This window comes from Microcebus murinus, chromosome 2, assembly GCF_040939455.1.
Source record: "Microcebus murinus isolate Inina chromosome 2, M.murinus_Inina_mat1.0, whole genome shotgun sequence".
NCBI lineage: Eukaryota > Metazoa > Chordata > Mammalia > Primates > Cheirogaleidae > Microcebus > Microcebus murinus.
In genome coordinates this window covers 88537014-88562643 of record NC_134105.1, presented here as the reverse complement: position 1 = coordinate 88562643, position 25630 = coordinate 88537014, and the positions used below count along the sequence as shown (strand labels likewise).

General features: G+C 46.1%; 1 protein-coding gene and 1 pseudogene across 1 annotated transcript; both read right to left on the bottom strand.

Moving 5' to 3' along the window:
- Nucleotides 1–5592: 5592 nt before the first annotated feature.
- Nucleotides 5593–6549, bottom strand: LOC142876873 (mRNA turnover protein 4 homolog pseudogene; annotated as a pseudogene).
- Nucleotides 6550–11286: 4737 nt separating this feature from the next.
- Nucleotides 11287–17152, bottom strand: GSTM4 (glutathione S-transferase mu 4). The gene is made up of 8 exons (XM_012751599.3): nt 16811–17152; nt 16490–16565; nt 15992–16056; nt 15268–15349; nt 15067–15167; nt 14030–14125; nt 13833–13943; nt 11287–11804 (listed from the first exon to the last, which is right to left on the bottom strand). Exons 1-8 carry the CDS (start codon nt 16844–16846, stop codon nt 11715–11717), a joined length of 657 nt encoding a protein of 218 aa, XP_012607053.1. The 5' UTR covers nt 16847–17152; the 3' UTR covers nt 11287–11714.
- Between the last annotated feature and the right edge of the window lie 8478 nt (nt 17153–25630).

Sequence of the window (25630 nt, the reverse complement as noted above, 5' to 3'; positions counted from 1 at the left end):
GTGGTGATATTGTGATAATGACCTGACTAGAAACTGTAAAAAGATTCTACAGCCTTGAGGTGACTGGTTTTTATAGTCTTAATGAGACCCTGGCAATAAGCCAGGAGTCCCCCCTATAATTGGGTAGGAGAAAACATCTCCTAGTCTAAGGCACAGACTGACCAATAACGATCTCAAAAGGGGCGAGTCAGTGTTTCCCAGTGGGAGTGGACTGCAGAATAGCAACACCAGCGGGAGGGCTTTAGGCCAAGACAGATGAAAAGTTTTTGTGATTTTTACTAGTTAGTTTTTAATTATCCCATTAGTCTGCTCAACTAGCCCAGAGGACTGGGGCTAATAGGCACCATGAAAGTGCTGTAGAATGGGCCATATTTCACAAACCCATTCTATAATAATATTTAGCCTGTAAAATGAGTTCCCCTATCACCTCGGAGTTCAGTAGGAACACCCAGGTAGGAATGATTTTCTCAATCAGTATTTTGGCCACCACCACAGGGGAAAGCCTCAACCCAATGAGAATGCATGTCAACCATTGTAAGAAAAATTAGCCAGGCATGGTGGGGTGTACCTGTAGTCACAGCTGCTTGGGAGGCTGAGGCAGGAGGATCGCTTGAGCCCAGCAGTTTGAGGTTGCTGTGAGCTAGGCTGACACCACAGCACTATAACCCAAGCAACAGAGTGAGACTCTGTATCAAAAAAAAAAACAAAAAAAAAACCACAAATGGGCCGATTGCTACCCCCATGGGGCTAAGTTAGGACTCCCAAGGCATTTCCTTCTTGTTCGTGAACAAAAAGGGAAAAGGAGAAATGATAATTTGGGTGTCCTAGTGTGGGTAATGAGGCTAATTGATAGTTTAGGTCCCCGAAAGTCCGTTTACTTTCTGGAGTCCCAACAAGAAGATCAGGAAAGGAAACGTTAAATAAGGCATACGGGGTTACGCCGTTAAGAGAAGTTGGAGAGCCAGGCTCTGCAGTATCCCACAGGTCCGAGAAACCCTGTGAGCTTCTTCTTTGTTGGTGGGGAGAGGAAAGGAAAAAATGGCTTGAAGATAAGAAGAGCCGATGTTTAGCCCTATTGGGGTTCATAAGAGAAACTTAACAGAATTTTGGCAGAACTGTAGCTTCTCATTTTATTTTATTTTTTTAATTTCTATTTCATTTTAAAATTTTTTAGTTTTATGATTTTTCTTTATTTCTTTAAATATTTTTAAAAAAATTTTAATCATTTTTATTTTATTCCTTACCGTTTTTTTGTTAGTGGCTTCTCTTTAGAAACCTATGACCCTTAAGGGCTAGCTGGTGGAGCAAGTGAAGAGTGTCGGTAAGACAAGCGTCTTGTGAGGAAGAGCCTAACAGTGAACCCTCAATGTACTGCAACAGGGTAGAATTGTGAGGGAAGGTTGTGTCCTTTAGATCAGCCCTTGAGGTTTAAGAGAAGTTAAGTGGGACTCTCAGTACATCCCTGGGGAAGGATAGTACAGGTGAACTGTTGGCCCTTCCACAGGAAAGCAAAGAGGAATTGACTTTCTAGATTGACAAGGATGCTCTGAAAGGTGCTACAGAGATCAACAGCTGAAAAACATGGAGTGTCTCAAAAGATATGTTAGACAGGAGGGTGTGCAGGTCAGGCACGACAGGGTGCCAAGGGATAACAATATTACCGATGTCCCAGAGGTCGTGAACAAATCTCCATCCCTTTCTGTTTTGGTTTTTGGACAGGTAACATAGGGGTGTTACAGGGGCTAGTGCAAGAGAAATCATTAACAATGGGCTCTATATCAGTCGAAGCTTCAGGACCGAGGGATATCGCCTTATGCCGGGCAGAAGTTCGTCGGGGTCTATCTGTATGGGAATAGGTGCTGCTGAGTGAATCAGACTGACCTCAGCGTGAGATTCTGCCCAGCGTGCGTCAGGCAGTTCTCTTAAGGCTGGGTGCTCAGTGGCAACTGAGTAGCTAGCAGCCAATAAGGGAAAGACAAACGTAAGGTCAGTGGTTAAATATTCTGAAGGAGAGCCCTCCAGAATGGTATCTCTCGTATGAGAAAAAGAAATGTGGGCTTGATGTTTTTCAAGAAACTCTCTCCCTGTCATGTGGATTGGAGCAAAGGGAACAAGCAAGGGACTATGATGCCCGTCAGGGGACCCAGCTGATAGGAGATCAGCTCTGACTTGAAGACAGGCATAGGTGGTTGGGAAAATAGGCTAAGAAATGTGAAAGGTTTCAGGAGTTCTGCAGGGCTTTGCCTTGAAGGAATCTGTGGGCGTGTTAGTTCACAGACTAGAAGCTGCTCCCAAGAGGAGCCATCGTCAGAAGACGTTGGCACAGCAGCGTTCTTGGATGCTGCAGGCCATCGCCTTGAGCTTTTTTGCACATCAATTGCTTTATTTGGGCCCTGGCTGAGAAGCTGATTAAAATGCCTGCCCAGCAGATAATGTGCAGCTGGAATTATCTTAAACTTCAAGGCTATTCCTGCTTCACTCTTCACCACATGTCTCTGTATTTAGAGAAATAGATTAGATTAGTATACAGACTCAGTGTTCTACTTTATACATTTTTATCTTTAATTTGTATACTCAGCTAGGTCTATTTCTAACTTAGGGCTTAACATGTTTATCTTAGAAAAATTTTGTAACAGTCTATTCTTGTAGACAGAATTAGGTAAGGGTCCCTGGAAACCTCTGGGGAGCCTGGAAACCTCAACGAATGAGCTGTACGCATAATTCTTTAACCAAGGACAACTATTTGTTGTAACAATAAATACTGATGTGAAAGGATATGAACGGAAACTTTTCAAAAGAAGACAGAATAATGGCCAACAAACATATGGAAAAATGCTCAACATCTCTAATCATCAGGCGAATGCAAATCAAAACCACAATGAGAGGCCAGGGCACTGTGGCTCACACCTGTAATCCCAGCACTCTGGGAGGCCGAGGCGGGAGGATTTCTTGAGGTCAGGAGTTCGAAACAGGCCTGAGCAAGAGAGAGACCCCGTCTCTACTAAAAATAGAAAGAAATTAATTGGCCAACTAAAAATATATAGAAAAAATTAGCTGGGCATGGTGGTGCATGCCTGTAGTCCCAGCTACTCGAGAGGCTGAGGCAGGAGGATTGCTTGAACCCAGGAATTCGAGGTTGCTGTGAGCTAGGCCGATGCCACAGCACTCTAGCCTGGGCAACAGAGTGAGACTTTGACTCAAAAAAACCCCCAAAAAACAAAAAGACCACAATGAGATATCACTTATCTCTAGTGAGAATGGCCTTTATCAAAAAGTCCCAGAACAATAAATGTTGGCATGGATGCGGAGAGATAGGAACACTCCTACACTCCTGGTGGGACTGCAAACTAGTGCAACCTTTGTGGAAAGCAATATGGAGATACCTCAAAGAGATACAAGTAGATCTGCCATTTGATCTAGTAATCCCATTACTGGCCATCTACCCAAAAGAACAGAAGACACTCTATAAAAAAGACATATGCAGTCAAATGTTTATAGCAGCACAATTATAATCACAAAGATGTGGAAACAACCCAAGTGCCCATCAATACATGAGTGAAATAATAAAATGTGGTATATGTATACCATGGAGTACTATTCAGCTATAAGAAATAATGGTGCTATAGTACCTCTTGTATTTTCCTGGATGGAGCTGGAACCCATTCTACTAAGTGAAGTATCCCAAGAATGGAAAAATAAGCACCACATGTACTCACCAGCAAATTGGTATTAACTGATCAACACTTAAGTGGACATATTGGAATAACATTTATTGGGCATCAGGCAGATGGGATGAGTATATTCATACATAATGAGTGTGATGTGCACCATCTGGGGAATGGACATGCTTGAAGCTCTAACTGGGGAGGGGAAGGGGGCTAAGGCAACACCTGTAACCTAAACATTTGTACCCCCATAATATGCAAAAGTAAAAAGTAAATAAATAAAATAAATACTGATGTGAGATTTCACTTGGGGCTTCACAGCTCACAGGAATGCTGGAGGACCCCTGACTCCCCCATAACTTTAAACTGCACTCTGTCTCTGTCTCTGTTATTTCTCTGTCTCTAGTATTTCCAAATCTCTTGTGACAATTCCTGCTTGGGACCTGTTTAGCTGGGAGAGTAGCTAACTCCCAGCAATAGGTTGGCTAGTAACGCTGACCATTGTATGGTTTAGTTACTCCATAACTAAACTGTTGGCTTTTGAAAGAGTCGAGTTAAGCACTGAGAATGTGGCCCCAGTATCTATTAGGGCTCACACTATTTTGTTATGAATTTGAAGAATTTGGCAAAGATGAATTTCAATTTTTGCCAACTGATTTATTGTAGAAGAAGAGAAATCTCCCTCCTATCCCTGGAGTACCCCTGTTCCTGTAACGGGGGAAGATTTGGCTGTCTTTAGCCCACTCAGGATTATTTTTTGGATCCATATTTTGTATTTCTCACAATCCCACTTAAAGTGATCAAATTCCCAGAAAAAATAGCAACCTATATTCTTTTGTATCAGACTCTGCTGTGTCTTTTGCCCCTTAGGTGGGCCTTGCTATTTAGGAGATGGCTGTGGAAACTGCGTAGTGGGTATGGGTAAGGCCATAACTTTTGCAGCCTCTTCTTGGCATTTTAGCATCCTATCCACCCAACTATCTTTTTCTTTTTCTAACATCTTAGAGAAGCAGTTGGATGTAGAAGCCAACTCATGGGGCCTCTTAGAGACCCATTCAGGATTATGTCGCTTAACTAAAGTGTTAAGGGCCTCATTGAGACCCAAGAGAATAAATGAAGTTAAAAGCTTAGTATGGTCATCATTTAGATCTTTGATGCCTGAAGTCTGCCAGAAAGTTTTTTCAAATTGATCAAAGAAATCAAAGACTGGCTCATCCCTTTTTCAAGTACCTCAGTGATAGCCTTTTAATCTACCTGGCAGGGAAAAAGTATCAGGATGGCCTTAATCAAGTCCTCAATTGTCTCCCATGCTCTTTTAAAGGCTGCCTCCCTGGTAAGCACAAGATCAGTCTCAGGGTGTAGCAACCTGCATGATTCATCCATTCCTGGGCCAAAATGTTTTCCACCAGCATCAGGTGGTAAACATCCAAAGGCCTGGTTGGTGTATTATTTTCTTTTATTTCTTTTTTTTTTTTTTTTTTTTTTTTTTTGAGACAGAGTCTCACTCTGTTGCCCAGGCTAGAGTGAGTGCCATGGCGTCAGCCTAGCTCACAGCAACCTCAGTCTCCTGGGCTCAAGCAATCCTTCTGCCTCAGCCTCCCTAGTAGCTGGGACTACAGGCATGCGCCACTATGTCCGGCTGATTTTTTGTATATATATTAGTTGGCCAATTAATTTCTTTCTATTTATAGTAGAGACGGAGTCTCGCTCTTGCTCAGGCTGGTTTCGAACTCCTGACCTCGAGCAATCCGCCCGCCTCGGCCTCCCAGAGTGCTAGGATTACAGGCGTGAGCACCCAGCCTTTTATTTCTTTCTTTCTTTTTTTTTCCTAAGAAAAGTTCCTTTTGTTGTCTCCAGGGAGACACCCTGTAAAGCGCCATTCTTTATAGGAACACAGTCAGTGCCCATCATCCTCTCATCTTCATCTACAGCCAAACAAAGAGCTCTTCCTGCAGAGGGGCGGTGGCAGTCCTGCGTGGTCCAGCAACCCGCACAGCGTGGGGAGGCCCTGAGTCCTGGGATCCCATCAGTCGTCGTTGTCGCCGCCATCTGACTCTGATTCTTCTGCTGACTCAGATGGGCTCTCTGGCAAGTCATCTCCCACCTGCTGGAACCTCCCCGACTGTGCCTATTTGATGGTCACCTTGAATTCAGCCATCTCATACCCAAAAAGCTTCAGGACACAGGCCTGCTCTGGGGTGAGCATGTCGCCCTCCTTGCACATCTTGTAGTCGGACAGCAGGGTTACCACACCTCTCCGGAGGGTGGTGGGCAGGCCTAGCTGCCTCAGCTGCGGCTCCATGGAGTCGGGGAACTGCTCCAGCAGCCTCGGATCCAGGCTCATGGTGAAAGTGGCTTTGTTACCAGCTCGGGCGAAGTCCATTTCTGTGTATTTCGTGAACCACTCATTCACTTCCTCCTTTGAGTGGTTGGTGAAAAGGAACCAACTTGAACCCTCAACTTCTTGCTGACCTGGGGCAGGTTGTCTTTGTACTCGTCAGATGGGCTCCGACCCAAGGCCACCATCATCACCTTGTTTTTGCCAAAGAACATCCCGCTGTGCTTCCAGGCATTCTGGATGTCCTTCAGCTTGCTGTTCCTCATGTTGGCCACAGAGAAGATGAAAAGGTACTTGTAGGTGTCCACACATTTCCAAAGCTCTTCTAACAGGTTCTGTTTCAGTTCCAAGCCTTTCTTGGCAGATTGGGTTAAGGAAACTTTCTTGTCGCGCTTGGATTTGGGCATCCGGATGAACACATGAGCCGGTATATTTTCATAATTAAGCCAAAGTGGTGTTCAAACTCAAGTGAATCTGTCTCAGGGTTTAGGAAGTCTTTGATAATGGACATAGGTCGATTTGGGATCATGGGGAGACAGAGACGGTTTCCCCACACTGATGTTCTCCTGTGTTCTGAGCAATTTTAAAAGGAACAATGAGAGAGCTTTAAGGGGTGTGGTTGGAAAGGAGTGGCTCTGAGATGAAAGGGGGAAGAGAGGAAAGGAAGCTCAGAAAGGACACAGGGCAGCAAAAAAGGGGCAGTGGGAGGAGGAAGGTGGAGGAGTGCAGCATCCTCTCATGGTTCATCTTTAGGGCTTGACTCCGGAAAGTTCTCAAGTGTTTGAAAACACTGGTCAAGCTTTGGATTAGGCTTTTAGTTTTTAATTAGTTTCCTGTAAAGAGGGTATCAGAGATTCCTCACCATGTTTAGAAGTCTCACAATACCAATTTTAAAAGGCCTCCCAATGCTTCTGAGAGGTTCAGACCTTGTCTGTCCTAATTTTGTACGCAAGTAAACTCATTTAGGCATGTCAAAAGTTCCCCACTGTGACCAACAAAGCTTTAAATTGTCCCAGGTTAGCTTTATCCAGGATCCCAAATGCTCACAAGAATTTTCCCCATAATTCTTAAACATGTAAGGCACTCGAGTTCCTGACTGGCAGCTGGTCAGGGACCAGCTTAGACCCTTAGAACCTAGGGTCCCCATAACAGCACTCACCTAACGAAACTTCCCTTTGAGTGCTCCTGGAGGCGGGCATCCCTGCCAAACCTTATGGACCAGATGGAGGGGATCAGCAGGAAGAAATGGAGTCTCTGAGATCTCAGACTAAAAGTGGGGCATCATTGTGAGTAGAACTTACCAACTTCCTTCCAGCAAGGTCGGGGAGAAGACTGAGTGTCAATGGGATCTGCAGACACCAGTGAATTGATCCTGATCACACTAGGGGTAACCTGGGGGTCTCCCCAGATCCCATCCCAATTATGTCTACTACAAATAATGAGATCCATAAATTTAGAAAGAAGAATTTTATTTCTTATCATGGGTTGCAACCTGCAAGCTGGTTGCAGAGCCTCTGGCTGAGATGGAAAGCAGGCACTTTGCCAAAGGAAAAATGAGACAGGAATTTTATGCTAAGCAAGTTGGCTAAATATACATATTTTACAGGTTATAGCAGGAGCTATGAATCCTCATAATGGGGATATCAAGCATGCCTGGTAAGCAAATATATATGTTACATACATCTCATGTTCACTTTGGGGTGAACTTAACATTAAAATGCAGGAAAATTAGGCTCTATACATCAAAAGGTAGAACACAGGACACAAAGGCACTTCGTATGCAATCTCTGTAAACAGCCTAGAAACAGCCCCGGGCCAGGGGTCATTTATAAGAAATTGCTAAACTTTGTAAATTGGCCAGCTGTCATATCAAAATCATAAACAGGGAAAGGAACCTGGCTGCAGAGTAAAGCAATTGGTAGAATCAGTGGAGGAGTCTTCCATTTTTACTTTCTAGGGCTAGATTCTGTTTATCAAAAAATCTGGTGACAGTGAGGAAGGGAGTGTACTGAAGTGTGACTAGCTTCCTGTATCGTCGTGGCTGTAAAACATCGTTTTTAAAGTTTTTTTGTGGTCTCTTTGGCCAAAAAGGGTCCGTTCAGTCACTTAAGGGGCTTAGGATTTTATTTTGATTCCATGAAATCCTACAATATCCTAGGTTCTATGAATAAGACAAACCAAGGAGACTAGAGCAGGACTCTGCAGGATGGGAAGGACTAGACCAGTGGGCTCTCAAAAGCAGGCTCCACAGCGGCCAACAGGATCATCTTGGCTGGATGAAGTAGGTCTGCACCAGGCAGCCGGGAGCAGCAGGGAGGAGGGAACCTGGAAGAGGGTCTGCAGCAGGGACTGTAGCCAGTTGTGACCACACAGAAACTCAACCCCAGTGTTGCCACATCTTCTGGATTTATGTGTGCTCTTTCACGACTGTGAAATGTGGACAAGGTCTACTTTTTAAAAGGATACTGTGCAGGACAATCAAAATATATTGGGTCACATTTGGCCAAAGGCCTGTAATGGGACCTCTGGACTGGATTCCACTCTTCCTTCCAGCCCCTCTGCTAACACCCTAACACTCTCAAGGCAAATTAACAGAAATTCTACATAGAATGACCTCAGAATAAAAAGACAACTTATCAAAAACAAATGCCAACAGACAAATTAAAATGTGTCCTACTTCGTGGAAGATTTTTTAAGTCCCTTAAATATTATCTGGGTAAACTTAGGAAAGTTAAAATATAAAGAATATTTTCTTGGGCCAGGCGTGGTGGCTCACTCCTATAATCCTAGCACTCTGGGAGGTCAAATTGGGTGGATTGCTCAAGGTCAGGAGTTCGAAACAAGCCTGAGCAAGAGCGAGACCCGTCTCTACTATAAATAGAAAGAAATTAATTGGCCAACTAATATATATAGAAAAAATTAGCCAGGCATGGTGGCACATGCCTGTAGTCCCAGCTACTCGGGAGGCTGAGGCAGCAGGATTGCTTCAGCCCAGGAGTTTGAGGTTGCTGTGAGCTAGGCTGATGCCATGGCACTGACTCTAGCCTGGGCAACAAAGCGAGACTCTGTCTCAAAAAAGAGTATTTTCTTAAATGTGAAAATAAGAAAATCAAAAGCACCATCTATAAGATACTACCAAATTGAGATTGAGAAAAATTTCCTACAAGCTGAGGGTTCAAGAACATGGCAAAAGAATCTAGGGTTTCAAGGTAGAATGGGAACAAATTTGAAGATAAAAAATATGGGAACAAGAAATAATACTAAGAAGAAAAATACTGAAAATTCACCAATATGCTTGTTAAAGCAATAGTTGCTTCTCTAAAATCAGTTAACTAACTGACAGAGCATTCAGAGCATTACAACAGCAAAAACAAAACTAAAATTACAAGGTAATAAAAATCAGTCTCAAGAAAAAAAGACTTAAAATTAGTACCAGTGATTTCAAAAAATTTGGAACATGTCAGTTAAGTGTGAATTAGTGTTACAACGAGTGGAATAAACCAAAATACATTAATATGCAATATAAGAAATAAATATAAAATCAGGCAGACAAAAAAGATAAAGATTCAGAAACAAGTAATAATAGCATAATAAACAAAAATAATAACACAAAAGAGCATTTCATTCTCAGGAATTTGCTAGATAACTTTTTTTCCAAAACTTTTCAAAAAAGAATGTATTACATCAATTGTCATACACTACAGACAAGTATGGAATAAAGGACATAACGCAGGAAGGACAGCAGAGGCTAGAGTCACTACAAATTAGTGCCACTTATGAGCCCAAAGCCAAACATCAGGAATGGCACGGGAGAGAAAACCTGGTGTGTTCTAACAGGTGTTGTGCTCACAGACAGTGCACAGGAAGACAGACAGACACAGACAGAATGCTGGGGTTGAGGATAAGGGGAAGAAGGGAGAGGGAGGGGAAAGCCAATGTGGAAAAGTTAACATCTGGGGTATATCAGAGTTCCTTATACTCTTTTTCCCAATTTTCTCAAAATCTCATATCAAAAGTTAAAAAAAATTTGCCACATGATCCAGCACACACACACACACACACACACACACACACACACACACACTATATTAACTAAAAGTTTCATCAAACAAAAGTTACTTTAACTACATGAGTTGCATTATTATTTTTTCATGTTATCCTATTTTCTTTTGTTTTCAAATGCTAGTCTCTAACTACTACACCAGTGGTTTTCAACTGGAGGCGATGCTGCCTCCCAGGGGGCATTTAAATTTCTCTGGAGATTTTTTAAATTATCGCAACTAGGAAGTCCCACTGGCATCTGCTGGGATATAAGAGACTTTCATTGATGTGCGATAATTTCTCCCAGCTGAGACTTGCCTGAATACCTCAAGAACTATTTCTGGTAACAGTCTGGGGACTGCTGAGCTACGAGGACCTTCCTCTGGAGCAGCTCGCTCTGCTGTGAGTTGAATTACTCCAAGAGGACACAATGCGCATGAAGAAATGTGACTGCAGCCTCAGGCAGGAGGCAGCCATGCTTAGAATGTTCCTGGAAGGGTGTGAGGCAGGAAAAGATCAGCCTGTAGATCCACATATAGATTTGGATGTAGACACCCCAGAATGACCAATAAAAAAAGCTTCTTAGGTGAAAAAGCAAAGGGATACAGTCAGACTGGCATCCACCCTCTCATCAGAAATGCTCAGTTCTAGAAAGGAGGAGGTAAATCTATCAGAATTCTGAGGTCTCCATTCCAGAATTCCATACCCAGCCAGACTATTAAGTCAGTGTGTACCTAGATACAGACACTCTCACTTATACAAGGACGGAAGACAGTCATCTCATAGGTCCCCAGCGACATGAGAGTAACCAGAGTAAACCCAGCAACATGGTCCTCATCACAGCGGTGCAGCGAGACTGAGCACCGGCGAAGGACAGTGGAGAGTGTGTCCTGGAGACCTGGCAGATGTGATGGACGCGTACAGTGTGGAAGGCAAAAGGGATCCTGTTTCTCTCTGCTGGGGATTTCGCACCTCTGGGTCCCTACTCCCTGAGACACTCGGCTCTGCGTGACCACGGGCAGCAATGCTGGGTGAATGAACGAGACCCAGTGTCCCGACGTATCCTTTCCATAGACGGCTTCATGGGGCTTCCTGCTCCAAGGGCATCAGAAATGGAAGCAAGCAGTCTCAAGCACCTCACCACACCCTCCAGAATGCCTGTGATCCCAGCCACTGCCAGGGTCACCAGTCAGGACCTTCACAGTTGGATAGTCTAGTAGCCAGGACGAAATGAGACAAGGCACAGAGCAAATGTGTTTGGGCTTTACTAGGGATCAGGTAGGCCTCATGCAGGGACCACGCTGGGGACCAGGGCCGCCACAGCAGGCAAAGCTGATCCTCGGGCCCTGCTGGGACAGCTCGGGGCTCTGCTGCACAGACACAACTGCCAGCAGGAAGGAAGTCAGGGTGGCCTTAGTGCAGGGAAGGGGAAAGGTGGCAGGGAACCTTGCTGAAGGAAAGTGGGACGCTGACGCTTCAAAGGGCCTGGACGGGACAGGGGTTGGGGAAGTAAAAAGCGCCAATGAGGCCTTGGAGAGGAGAAGGGAATGAAAAGGGCAGAGCGACAAGAAGGCTGCAACTTGGGGTGCAGACAGTCCACTGCTCTGCAGGGCCCAAGGAAGCAGGCTGGGCACGGGCTCCTCACTGCCATCTCTGGGCCTTACGATGCCCTACTTGTTGCCCCAGAAGGCCACCTTTGTGTACACAGGCGTTGGGAGGTAGCGGCTGGACTTCATGTAGGCAGAGATCTTCTTCAGGCCCTGAGAGGGGGAAAAATGAGGCCAGAGCTCAGCGTCTGCTGCCCACGAGGTCTGCAGCGGCCCCACTGCAGACACAGCACTCAAGGCCCTCACGACAGCCTTTCCACCTGGGCCTGAGTGCGGGAGCATCACCTGGCCTCTTAGGGTCCCCAGCTCTGCTACGTGCACTCTTCCAATCTAACCCACGGCGTGCCTGCATAAGCGCTAGCACTTATGGAGGCCCCACACTGTGCTGGCTGCTCTGTGTCCACTACACAGTACAATGGAGGCTTAGGAAATCCACTCAGCTACCCCGAAGGATCCGTTCTGCTATCATTATTTAGCAGAAGGGAAACTGAGGTACACAGAGGTTGAGCAACTTCCTCAGGCACACACAGCTAGTAAGTGGGGCAGGGTTGGAGAGCACTTGGCTCTGGCTCTCTCCAGTTCTGGGCTCTTTCTGCCAAATACCCCTCTTCTCCCCCTCCCCCAAATGAGGCCCTCTCACATGCTGTCTGCACAAACATTCTCCTTTTTCACAGAGAGGCTCTTGGCTTGCCTGGGTTTGCACACAGAGCAGGGACCTCTAGCAGGACAAAGGGGCTCAGAACATGCCTGGGCAACCCTCATGGGAGCCCAGATCTCACCCAGTGACTCAGCAAACCTGGATGAAAGTGGATAGTGGCCGTGGACCAGCAAAAGGAAAACTGTGCCAGGCTGAATACACCCCGTAAGCAGAAAGTACACACCTCTCCACCGGGTACCTGAGCCTAATCTCACTGTGTCCCACCTACCTGACCTCTAGCCCTGGTACAGCCGACCAGGCCACATGGCACCCAGGTGTGCTGTGCACCATCCTCCCAGGATAAGTGCCCAGATAATTTCTACAGGTCAAGGAGATCCAGGGCTGCGATGTTCTCAAAGGGCAGGCCCTGGCAAACCACAGGCTGCAGCTCTGTTTTCCTCCTCCCCTGCCCTCCCCTCCTCTGACATCAACTCTGGAATAATCCCCAAGGCCACTCGGCCTGGACCAGAACCAGCACTGATGAGAACCAGCTGAGACCAGCAGATCTTGAATAGAGGGAAAAGGAAAACACGTTCTGTGCTGAAAAACCTATGGGACTACTGCCTCAATCCCCTAATCTGTACTAAAGTAGGATTCGCTGTTCTCAAACAAGTTGACTACAGGTAACAAATGATCCTCCCTGAGGTCCACCAGGTTGGTACAACTTACACCTCACAGTCTGCAGTGCCAGCAGTCCCCCCACTGCACTCGCTTCCAGATTGGACTGGTCATCTCTGCATCTCCACTGTGCCTGACATCCTGCCTAGTATAGACAAGACCAGTCAACAGGAGCTAAATAAGTGCACTGCCCCTTCTCACAGAATAGAGCTCCTGGAATGCTGGAGGACAGAGGGAACTTCAAGATAAACTCCTTCGACAGTGGCGCCCACATATGCACTCAAATCCAGCACCAAGACAGCCCTGGGATCTCAGTATTCCCCAGATGAAGGTCCAATGGGAGCAAAGATTTCTGGAGACGAGGTAAAAATATTGTCTGTGTCTTGGGTACGGGACCTCAATCCGACCTTGTGTCAGTCCTACAAATGCCAGCTACATACGCACTCCTGAGATGTTCGGCCGTTCCCACAGTGTCCTGGGCCGTGACACCCAGGGTAGACAGGGCCTGAGGCTTTTCCTTTTGGCACAAAAGAGGGGGAGCCCTGACTGCTGCCCATAGAAGCCAGAGGCTGACAGGGAGCCCTGCACAGCCTTGCCTGGCTCTGGGACCTTGAGCAAATGACTTATCCTCTCGTTGTCAGTTTCCTTATCTGTAAAATGGAAGTGATAATTCTAACGACCTTGTGGGAATGTTATAATGTTTAAATTTGAGTCCACGGATATAATATGCTGAGCACAGGTCCTGGCGTGAAGCCCAGGCTCAATAAAGGCTGGTTATTCTTTCTTTAGCTCCAGGAGTAGGAAAGGGCCACAAAGGAGGGCAAAGGAATAAGGGACACCAAAGAGGAGGAGGATGGGGGCATCACCTCAAAACGGGCCATGAAGTCCTTTAGGTTGGGGAACGCGTCCAGGCACTTGGGCTCAAATATACGGTGCAGGTCAAGGACATCATAAGTGAGGAAATCCACAAAGGTGATCTGCAGAAAGCCAAGCGTGAGTCAGCTGGACGTCCGAGGACAGTGGAAGTCTGACAATTCTCATTCCCCATCGCCTGCCCCTTTACCTTGTCCCCTGCAAACCAGGGCCGTGTCCCCAGGAACTGTGAGAAGTGCTTCATTTTTTCAGGAATTTCCTCCAAGTACTGGGGCTTCAGTTTCTCCTGAGACAGAGAAGAGCCATCACAACGCTCACACACCAGCGCCCGGGGCACAGAGGCAGGCCTCCCCTGGGCTGTGTGTCGCCCCTCCTGGCCACAGGTGAGCAGCCATCTTCCCCACAACTGGAATTGGGTCAGCCCTCCATTAATACATCAGCATTGATTAGGCTCCTACTGACTACGAGACGCTATCTCAGGTGATAGGAAGGCAGAAAGGATTTAGACTGTCCCTGAATCTGTCACCACTGATCCCCAAACAAGTCTCCTGTGGGTCAGACCCAGGAGCACCCTGAGCATCTGGCAGGCTCTGCACTGAGATGTCAGATAGAATGACAACAGTACAGAATGAAAAGATCTCAGGGAAAGAAGTCGAAAGTTCTACCTAGTGGGGTGGCAGAAGAATGTAATGGATGTTTGAGTAGTTTTTCAAAGATAAGGAGAGTTTCATGTTGAAAAGGAGGGAGAGGCACAGGGCTCTCTGGTGACCCTGAGCTTCCTATTAGGAAAACACCCTGATCCCTGTTGGTGTCAAGGAAAAGCACTAGAAAAACAGTAGCCCAGAAGTCCACATTAAGGGTGCTATTTCATTCCCCCATCTTGTACTTTTATGTGTACTGCACAAGTACGCAGATGGGGTGAACCACCTAGGAGGGATGGCTCAGGGCAGAGGCATGGAGAATTCTGAACACATGACTTTATTGGCTAGGAAATGAATTTCAACCCTGGGTGTCTGAACTTCCTAAGATTGGTAGGGACTGATTTAGGGTTTTCATTTGATACAGTTTACTGTTAAGAGGGTCACTCTGGTACAGTTTAAGGAACCCCCCTGGAGTATCAGTATCTATTAAGACTTCAAACTGTGAATAGGACCAAAGCAGATATGAACAAAAGAATCCTGGTTCCTGATTCAAACCATTCCTAGCTCAGCCCAGGGAGGCACTCACAAAGTCAGCACTGTAGCAGACCATGGCCAGCTGATTAGAGATGTCCATAGCCTGGTTCACCAAAATGTCCACACGAATCTGCTCCTCTTCTGTCCCTCCACCTGCCACAAGCACAATAGAGACTCACCCTCAAAATCTTACACCAGCCAAGCCCAGTCGGATAGCCACTGTCCCCCACACCCTGCAGCTGGCCCCACTCACACAAATTGTGCTTGCGGGCAATGTAGTGCAGGATGGCGTTGCTCTGGGTGATCTTGTGAGCCCCATCAATTAAGTAGGGCAGCTGGATGGGCAACCAGGGTGGTCAGTTGGGTCACCAGGCTCCCCAGTATCCCCTTCTCTTAAGCAAGGGAAGACATGAGCCCCAGCACTCACTGTGCCTGCCCACAGCCCTAAGTAAGAATACTGTCAGGCCAGGCACAGTGGCTCACACCTGTAATCCTAGCACTCTGGGAGGCCGAGGCAGGCAGATCACTCAAGGTCAGGAGTTCCAAACCAGCCTTAGCAAGAGCTAGACCCCGTGTCTACTAAAAATAGAAAGAAATTAATTGGCCTACTAAAAATACATAGAAAAAATTGGCCAGGCATAGTAGCACATGCCTGTAGTCACAGCTACTCGGGAGACTGAGGCAGAAGGATCGCTTGAGCCCAGGAGTTTGAGGTTACTGTGAGCTAGGCTAACGCCACGGCACTCTAGCCTGGGCACCAGAGTAAGACTCTGTCTCAAAAAAAAAAAAAAAAAAAAGAATACCGTCAGATGGATGAGTGAGCTGGGACACAGAACATCATGGAGAGGCAGCGTGGAGAGCCAGAGGTGAGAGGAATGGAGAACAAGGCACCTGATCCCAAAACCTCTGAGCTGGGAAAGGACATGGACATGGAGACACCTTCACTTTCCCCAAAGCCGCCCCTCCTGTGCACCTACGTTGGGAAAGTCCAGGCCCAGCTTGAATTTTTCATTCAGCCACTGGCTTCTGTCATAGTCAGGAGCTGTGGTGGAGAAGATGAGTGAACACAAACCTCCCCAGAGTCCAGCCCTTCCTCCCCCCTCCCAAGCAGTCAGAGGCAACACCCCCTGAGGCAAGTGGATCTAGAACCTGAACCTTTCAGTCTTCCTTTGGGAGGAAGAGAGGCAGGCGGGTGAAGAATGCTTGCAAGGGCTCTGGACTCTGTCCCACTAAGGCTTGCAAAGCTTTAGACAAACCCTAAGAGGGACCCAGCCAACTACCTACACCACGCCCAGCAATCCCTCCCAGCGCCCAGCTGTGAGGCCCGACCGCCCCCTCCAAGCGCTTCAGGGAAGGCCAGGCTGCAGCTCCAGCAGGTGGAGGCTGCACAGGGAGCCACAGGTGGCCACGGCATGGGCCGCCTGGTACCAGCTCAGCCTGAGTTGGGCAGAGGTCCCGACAAAGGGTGCCATTACCGTCCCCCATCGTGTATGTCTTTTCTTCATAGCTCGAGTCTGTGTATTCCAGGAGCAGGCGGATGGCGTGAGCCAGCTGCGAGACAGGGCCCAGGTCAGACACGGAGGGACCCCGATTCCAGACTTTATGCACCCCACGGCGGCCCCCACCCTACACCTACACGCCCCCGTCCCCCACGGGCACGCGCAGGCCCTCGTGAGACGGACAGGCAGCGGCCCCAGCGCGCCCTGAAGAGCGACCACCCCCAGAGCCGGCGCCCCGCTGCTCAGCCCTTCCCGGCCCCGCGCCGCGGCCCCACCGCCCGGCGGCCGCTCGCTCACCCCGCGGATGTCCCAGTAACCCAGCGTCATCGGCATGGTGCAGGTGGCCGTGGACTCGGTGGACGGGACTCAACGGGGCTGGGCTGCGACTTTCCGCAGGGGAACACAGGTTCTCTCCGACCTGCTTGGCTCCGCCGATCTTAAAAATCGTCACTTCCGTCGAGTCTTCCGAGATGCGCAGGCGCAGGAGGCCCGCAGCAGGGCGTCTGAGCCTCAGTGGCGAGAAGGAGTCAAGGTCTGCCGCGCCTACAGCCCCTAGGGTTCAGGTAGCCAAGTCTAGGCGCCCAGAAGCCAAAGCAGAGCTCACCTGCTTCCCCGGCTTCGCCCCTATCCCGACCTCTGCTAGGTGGCAGGGCGTTGGCAGTGCACTAGGGAGAAAAGCCAGATCTTAAAAGTGCAAAGGTCTACTCCCTTCTCTTCGCCTCTTGTCTGCGGAGTTCCCGCAGGCCCTGGGAGCCTCAGGCTGCCACAGTTTGGCCAAAGAGTGGTGTCCCCAACCCGAGAATTTAGATCAGCACTTCATCCCTATTAAGTCACAGAAATCTGAAGGTGTGCTCATCTCTGCTAAGTTAGGGACCTTGGAGAGTATGTCACTGGTGCTGCCTGAGCTCAGTGTCTGTTGTGAATGCTCCCCGCTCCCATTTAGACTGGGCTCTGAGGCCAGGGTCCAGGCTGAGGAAGAGACCTCTGTGTCAGGGTGGATTGCCATGTAGGTTTGCCTACCGTGAGGCGATAGCCGATACACAAGTGCTTGGACTTCTGAATAATTATTTCTTATTATACATTAAGAGTTTGTCATTCTTGAGTTTTGGTTTTTTTTTTCTTTGAGACAGAGTCTTACTTTGTTGCCCAGGCTAGAGTGAGTGCCATGGCATCAGCCTAGCTCACAGCAACCTCAAACTCCTGGGCTCAAGCAATCCTGCTGCCTCAACTTCCCGGGTAGCTAGTACTACAGGCATGCGTCACCATGCCCAGCTAATTTTTAATTTTTTCTTTATATATTAGTTGACCAATTAATTTCTTTCTATTTTTAGTAGAGATGCAGTCTCGCTCTTGCTCAGGCTGGTTTCAAACTCCTGAGCTCAAACGATGTGCCCACCTCAGCCTCCCAGAGTGCTAGGATTACAGGCGTGAGCTACTGCGCCCGGCCAGTTTTAAACATCTTGAGGTAGGAAAGAAAACATTTCCAGATTCAATTAAGAGAATGATTTTTTTAAGAAAGCTATCACTCATGAGAATTATAATTGTGAACAACATAGAAGACATTGTTACATTAGTATTCATCCATGTGGTCATTGCTTTATTGCAAAAACAGCTGTTGAGATCCTACCATATCCTAGGCTAAGACAAACCAAGAAGATTGTACTTCTTGGTACAATCTTTGCTACCTAAAAGTAGAAGTCAGGTGGGAACTGCAGGGGAGAGATTTTGAAAATATGGGACATATCTTACTGTGTTTCTACACTGAGAGGCAGTGGAGGGGAGAGAGGTTGCGTGCAGTGGAAAGGAGCAATCCATGCCCAGGCCAGGACTCTGAGGAGCTGGAAAGATGGGCTCAGGGCACAGGTGGCCTCTTCAGCAGGAGCAGGACTCTGCAGGAGGGGAAGGACTAGACCAGTGGGCTCTCAAAAGCAGGCTCCACAGTGGCCAAGAGGATCATCAAAATGGATGAAATGGGTCTGCGCCAGGCAGTTGGGAGCAGCAGGGATGAGGGAAACTGAAAAGTGGTGTCCTTGAGAAGAATGTATATGGTGTTGTTTGTTTATTTAGACACAGTCTCTCTCTGTCTCCCCAAGTAGAAGGCAGTGGCATCACCATAGCCCACAGGACCTCAAATTCCTGGGCTCAAGCTGCCTCAGCCTCCCGGGTAGCTGGGACTAAAGGTGCACGCTACTATGTTCAGCTGAGTTTTCTGTTTTTAGTAGAGCCAAGGTCTTGCTCTTGTTCAGGCTGGTCTTGAACTCCTGAGCTCAAGCAATCCTCCCACCTCGGCCTCCCAGAGTGCTAGGATTACAGGCATGAGCCATTGTGCCTGGCCTGTATGGTGTTCTTGTTAGATAGAATTTTCTGCATGTGAGTTCTAGCTGTCCACTGTGGTGTTCAAGCCCACTACTTTCTGCTTCTGTCTGGTTGTGCCTTCCATTATTGAGAGTGAGGTATCCAGGCCTCCCGTTGTTATTGTGGAACTATTTCTCCCTTCAATTCTATCAGTTTTGGCAGCATGTATCTTGCTTTATTTCCCACTATGAGAATTGTGGCCTATATGACAGAGAAATCGATTATCACTCCTGGATGTTCTCCAAGATTATCTGTGCAGTCTTCATTTTGGAAGCTTCTGTATATCCTTTTTAATAAAACATGATTTCCTAGTGGGATGGTAGTTTTAAATATCTGGCAGTCTCTAACAATTGGTCAGAATCACAGGGTGAGTTAGTGTGCAGTAGACAGTATGGGCCTGATGTCATATAAGAAACAGTATTTTAGTGGAACACAGATTGCACTGGGAGTAAATACAATATCACTTATTGCAATAGGAATGAGTCACTTTTGTGTTCCTAGAGATGGGCAAAAGTGAACACTAAATCTCCTGTTGTGGATCATAGGTGAATAGTGTGGAAGTGCAGCTCTTATCTGTTGATGATAAAGCTGGAGGTATTGTATGAGTTGCAATTCTTAATCACTTTTCATTGTAATTGTTAACAGGGTAGAATCTAAGATTGGTGGTTAAATTTTCAAACAACATGGACTGACCTCTTTTTTTGAGGGGAGGAGAGGTCCTGCTATGTGGCCCAGGCTGGAGTGTAGGACTGCAGTGGCCATTCACAGGTGCAAGCACAGCTCACTGCAGCCTTGAACTCCTGGGCTCAAGCAATTCTCCCACCTGAATCTTCCAAGTAGCTGGACTACAGGCGTGTAGCACCATGCCCAGCTTGGTCTTTTATTAATTCATAAAGAGATAACCTGTGAGTCCAAGGGCAGGGGGGTTGATCTTATACACATTAAAGCTAATGGGGCCGTGCGCGCAGTGGCTCGCGCCTGTAATCCTAGCACTCTGGGAGGCCGAGGCGGGCGGATTGCTCAAGGTCAGGAGTTTGAAACCAGCCTGAGCAAGAGCGAGACCCCGTCTCTACCATAAATAGAAAGAAATTAATTGGCCAACTCATATGTATAGAAAAAATTAGCCGGGCTTGGTGGTGCATGCCTGTGGTCCCAGCTACTCAGGAGGCTGAGGCAGAAGGATCACTTGAGCCCAGGAGTTTGAGGTTGCTGTGAGCTAGGCTGACGCCATGGCACTCACTCTAGCCTGGGCAACAAAGTGAGACTCTGTCTCAAAAAAAAAAAAAAGCTAATGGTAATATTTTAGGCCACAGGAGTTTGAGGAGCTTTGCTAATTTTAGTTTTATACTTTCATTAGTTCTCTCTATTTTTCCCTAGGACTGTGGATGATAAGTAAAGTTTTTGGGTAAAAAGCAAACTTTACAGAGTTCCTTAATGACAATACCAGTAAAATGAGTGTCTTTGTCATTATTAGAGAGATGAGTGGGAATTCCCAGGTGGGAAAACAAAATCAAGCAAAAATGTTTGCTACCGTGGCCGGGCGCGGTGGCTCACGCCTGTAATCCTAGCACTCTGGGAGGCCGAGGCGGGCGGATTGCTCAAGGTCAGGAGTTCGAAACCACCCTGAGCAAGAGCGAGACCCCGTCTCTAAAAAAAAAAAAAAAAAATGTTTGCTACCGTTAGAGCTATAGCACTCCAGCAAGGAAGCTATTTATAATCCATTGCAAGAGGCACTTGTCTAAAGTCCATTTGGAGACATGAAGGGCCCTCAAGGCCCTGGTTCTTGTCCATATGCATCTTTACAGTTACGAGGATCATGTTGTTGGCAGTAGGACATGTTTTTAAAACATCCTTAGGAATACCTCTAAAATTACCCCACCAACGTTGGTTTAATACTGCTGCAAATTTATCCCTGCTATTATGAGTAATGTCATAAAGCACTTTTGCAAAACTCCACTATAAAGTATTTGGTATTATGAGTCAGGCATCCTGAAGGCACCAGATAATATCTATGCAAACTTTTCCCGCTTCCAAATGTGTCCATTTTTTGAATCAGGGGTTTGTCTATGACAGTTAAAAATAGCCTCTTTGAATTCCTCCCAGGCCTATCTTTTCTGTGTGGTTACAGGAGCAACGATCTTGACTAATACTGCTAGGGTTAGCATAATGGTAAGCTAAAACATTATTAGAGAATTCTGGGTCTTTGTGCTTTGAATGATTGTTTTTATTATAACTATTAATATTTCCTTAGGTAACAGCAAAACAGCAGTTTTATTAACTTGTTGTCCAATTGTTATAGGTTTTTGTTGAGGTTACAAAACTCTTCATTTCCAAAGCATTCCAAATTCACAGACTCCCGGCAAAAGTGCATCTACTGTTAGTATACATGCTTACACTTGTACATTTTACAAACTGGTATGCCTGGTTGGGGGAAATCATTGTAGTCATCAAAGCAGATTTAATTTCTGGAGTGGTCTATATTTTAAGGGTGAATCAGGTCTGTGATAGCATTTTTAAAAACGAACAAATAAAATTAGGTCAGGGCTATCCAAGGATATTTCTAACAAAATTATTAAGAATATGTGAAAAGCACTGAGAGTTAACAGAATAATTTGATAAAAAAAAAAAAAAGAACCTCTATTAACCTGGTCATAAAATAACTGAATTATTTTACATGACAGATCCAAATTCTAATTTTACTCTTTTAGTTCATTATTTTTGTAACAGAATACAGTAAGGACTCAATTAATATTCCTGTATTTGTATATATTTGGGCATACATGCATATATAAAGATACAAATAAGTAATACTTTAATAGCTTTTTTTAAAAGTTGTGGCACCAGGCATGGTGGCTCACACTGATAATTCCAGCACTTTGGGAGGCTAAAGCAGGAGGATTGCTAGAGCCCAGGGGTTCAAGACCAGCCTGGGTAACAGAGCAAGACGCCATCTCTACAAAAGATTAAAAAAAATTAGCCAAGGCCAGGCATGGTGGCTCACGCCTGTAATCCTAGCACTCTGAGAGGCCGAGGCGAGAGGATTGCTCAAGGTCAGGAGTTCAAAACCAGCCTGAGCAAGAGCGAAACCCCGTCTCTACTAAAAAATAGAAAGAAATTAATTGGCCAACTAAAAATATATAGAAAAAATTATCCCGGCATGGTGGCGCATGCCTGTAGTCCCAGCTACTAGGGAGGCTGAGGCAAAAGAATCACTTGAGCCCAGGAGTTTGAGGTTGCTGTGAGCTGGGCTGACATCACAGCACTCTAGTCCAGGCAACAGAGTGTGGCTTTGTCTCACACACACAAAAAAAATTAGCCAGGTATGGTGTCATGCACCTGTAGTCCCAGCTACTCAGGAGGCTGAAGCAGGAGGATCACTTTAGCCCAGGAGTTCAAAGCTGCAGTGAGCTATGATGACACCACTGCACTCCTGCTTGGGTGGCAGAATGGGACCTTATCTCCAAAAAAACGTGGTAACAACACTTAACATAAGATCTAATCTCTTAACAATTTTTTTTTTAAATATGGCCAAAGAATAAGCTGTTCTAGGCTCTTTTTGATTTTTTTTTAAATTTTATTTATTTATTTTGAGACAGTCTCACTCTGTTGCTCAGATTAGAGTGCCATGGCGTCAGCCTAGCTCACAGCAACCTCAAACTCCTGGGCTCAAACAATCCTTCTAGCTCAGCCTCCAAAGTAACTGGGACTACAGGCATGTGCCTCCATGCCCGGCTAATTTTTTCTATATATTTTTAGTTGTCCAGCTAATTTCTTTCTATTTTTTTAGTAGAGATGGGCTCTCGCTCTTGCTCAGGCTGGACTTGAACTCCTGAGCTCAAAGGATCTGCTCACCTCGGCCTCCCAGAATGCTAGGATTACAGGAGTGAGCCACCGTTCCCAGGCCTCTATTAACCAATTTTAAGGGCACAGTACAGTATTATCAACAGTAGGCACAGTGTTGTACAGCAGATCTCTAGAACTTATTCACTTTGCGTAACTAAAACTTTGTACCTGTTGAACAGCAACTCCCCATTTCTTCCTCCTCCCAGGCCCTAGCAACCACCACTCTTATCTCGACTTTCATGAGTTTGACTACTTTAGATATGTCATGTAAGTAGAATCATGCATTATTTGTTCTTCTGTGACTGGCTAATTTCGCTTAGTACAGTGTCTTCCAGGTTTATCCATAGTGTTGTATATTCCAGAATTTACTCCTTTTGAAGGCTGAGTAATATTCCTCTGTATGTATATACTACATTTCTTTATTCATTCGTCTGGTGATGAACATTTAGGTTGTTTCCATGTCTTGACTATTGTGAATAATTCTACAATGAACAAAGGAGTGTTAATATCTCCTTGAGATACTGATTCCAATTCTTTTGGATATATGCTCAGAAGTAGGATTGCTGGCTCAATATGTAGTTCTATTTTTAATTTTTTGAGGAATCTCTAAACTGTTTTTCATAGTTGCTACACCATTTGATTTTCCTACCAACAGTGTATAGGAGTTCCAGTTTCTTCTCCACAGCACTTGTTACCTTTTGGAGGGATTGGGGAGATTGTTTATTTTATTTTATTTTATTTTTTTACCTGTTGCTTTTTTGACAATAGCTATCCTAATTAACAGGTGTGAGGTGATATCTCATTGTGGTTTTGATTTGCATTTCTCTTATGATTAGTGATGTGGATCATCTTTTCATATATTAATACCTGTCAGCCATTTATATCTTCTTTGGAGAAATATCTTTTCAAGTCCTTCCCAAGGATGGTTCAACATATGCAAATTAATTAATGTGATATACCACATTAACAAAATGAAGGACAAAAATCAGATGACTATTTCAATAGATGCAGAAAAACATCTGACAAAATTTTTATCTTTCTTGGTAAAAAAAATCTCAACAAACGAGGTATAGAAGGAATTTACCCCAAGAGTCATAATAAAGGCCATATATGATAAGCCCACCGGTAACATCATACTCAACAGTGAAAAACTGAAAGCTTTTTCTCTAAAATTAGGAACAAGGCAAAGGATGTCCACTCTCACCGCTTATATTCAACATAGAAGTCCTGGCAGAACAATTAGGCAAGGAAAAGAAATAAAAATTTATCCAAATTGGAAAAGAAGTGAAAGTATCTCTATTGGCAGATGACATAATCTTATATGTAGAAAATTCTAAATACTCCATTAAAAAACCTGTTAGAACTAATAACAAGTTGAGTAAAGTTGCAGGATACAAAAATGTGCGCCACCTTCAGTCTGCTCTGCCCACCATATCTGTGAGACTTCCAGCAGTTCTCATGATATTTGGGACTAAGAATGCTCACCTAGGGACCCTCACAGCACTGATGTTTTCCAAGATTTGATCTCACACTTGGCTGCAGGCTTTTCACCTAATTCTTTTGAGAGCAAACCTCCCTCTGCTACCCTTGGCCAGCCGTTGGAATGGGCACCCAGCTCCCTGCCAACTGCCTCACTCTATCCAGACAGAGGGCCCAGATCCACCTCAAACCAGCAGAGTTTGAAACGATCTTGTTCCTGCTTTGCACCTGAGAGTCCAGGTCTGTCCCTAAGTAGCAAGGACGGCCTGGGTCTCCCTGCACCCTGGAATACCGTCCCCCAGACTCTGCTCCTGGGCGTCTTGAGGAACAATAACTTCTTGACAGTTTAAGTGTGACAGTGGTGTTTAGGAAAGAGCTATGTTCTCTTTAAAGAAGGGGCCTATTAGCTTTTACTAATAATCCCAGCCAATATTTACCGAGTGCCTGATATGTGTCTACTACATATACTTTCTCACCACATTTTCCAACTATCTCTTTGAATTACTTCTTTCTTCCCTATTTTATGGGTGAGAAAACTGAAGTTCAGGGAAATTAACTTGCCAGAGGACACATAGTTATATTCGATCGAGTCCAGTCAACCCCAAGGCCCACGTCTACCCAGAACACCCCACCACCTACAAAAGGCTGCAGGGTGAAGCCACGGGACTCAAAGATCCAGCAACGATCCAAGACTGTTTCCAAACACCGTGGGAACTGATAATTCAAAAACTTGGCACAAAGTAAGAGGCTCTCACAAGCCAAGCACAGTAGATGTTTCTTAGAATGCTTTGTGTCCTCTGTATTCATTACCAGCAAGAAATGACACTTCACAAGGCCAGAATAACTCAGTGTCATGTAGATCCTATACAAGGTAACAAGGCCACAGATAAGCCACTGAGAGATCAGAGCCAGAGAGAATGTGTGCAGAAGCTTCCAGAGCAGTGCACCAGGCCCCAGAAACAGCATTGGCTGCAAAAAGCTCCCAGTATTAAGCCTTTCGGGTTGCCCGTTGCTGTCTCCCTACACACAAAAACAGTGGACAGCGAGAACGGGCTCTCTCAGGGAGCCACGCGGTGGCCCTGGCAAGAATGCAAAGCCGATTGCAGGGATGGCCCCCGGAGACTGGAGCTGGGCCATCTACGCATTCGGGGGTCTGAACTGGGGTTGGGGACAAGCAAGAATCTCCAGGTAGCAATATGGTGGTGGTGGTGGTGGAGTATCAGGGGTGGGGGACACCCCCAGAGGAGGTGCTGTGGAAACTAGGGCTCTCTGCAGACAAGCTGAGATTCCAGACAGACTCCAGCCTGGCTGAGAACTGCCCAGTTAAACAGGAAGCAGAGTGGTGCTGGCTGATGCAGACGGGGCTGGGAGGGAAGGAAAGGCTGTGGCTGCCATACACGTGTGCATACATGTATTTGGCTGAGTCCCAGTGTTCAGTTC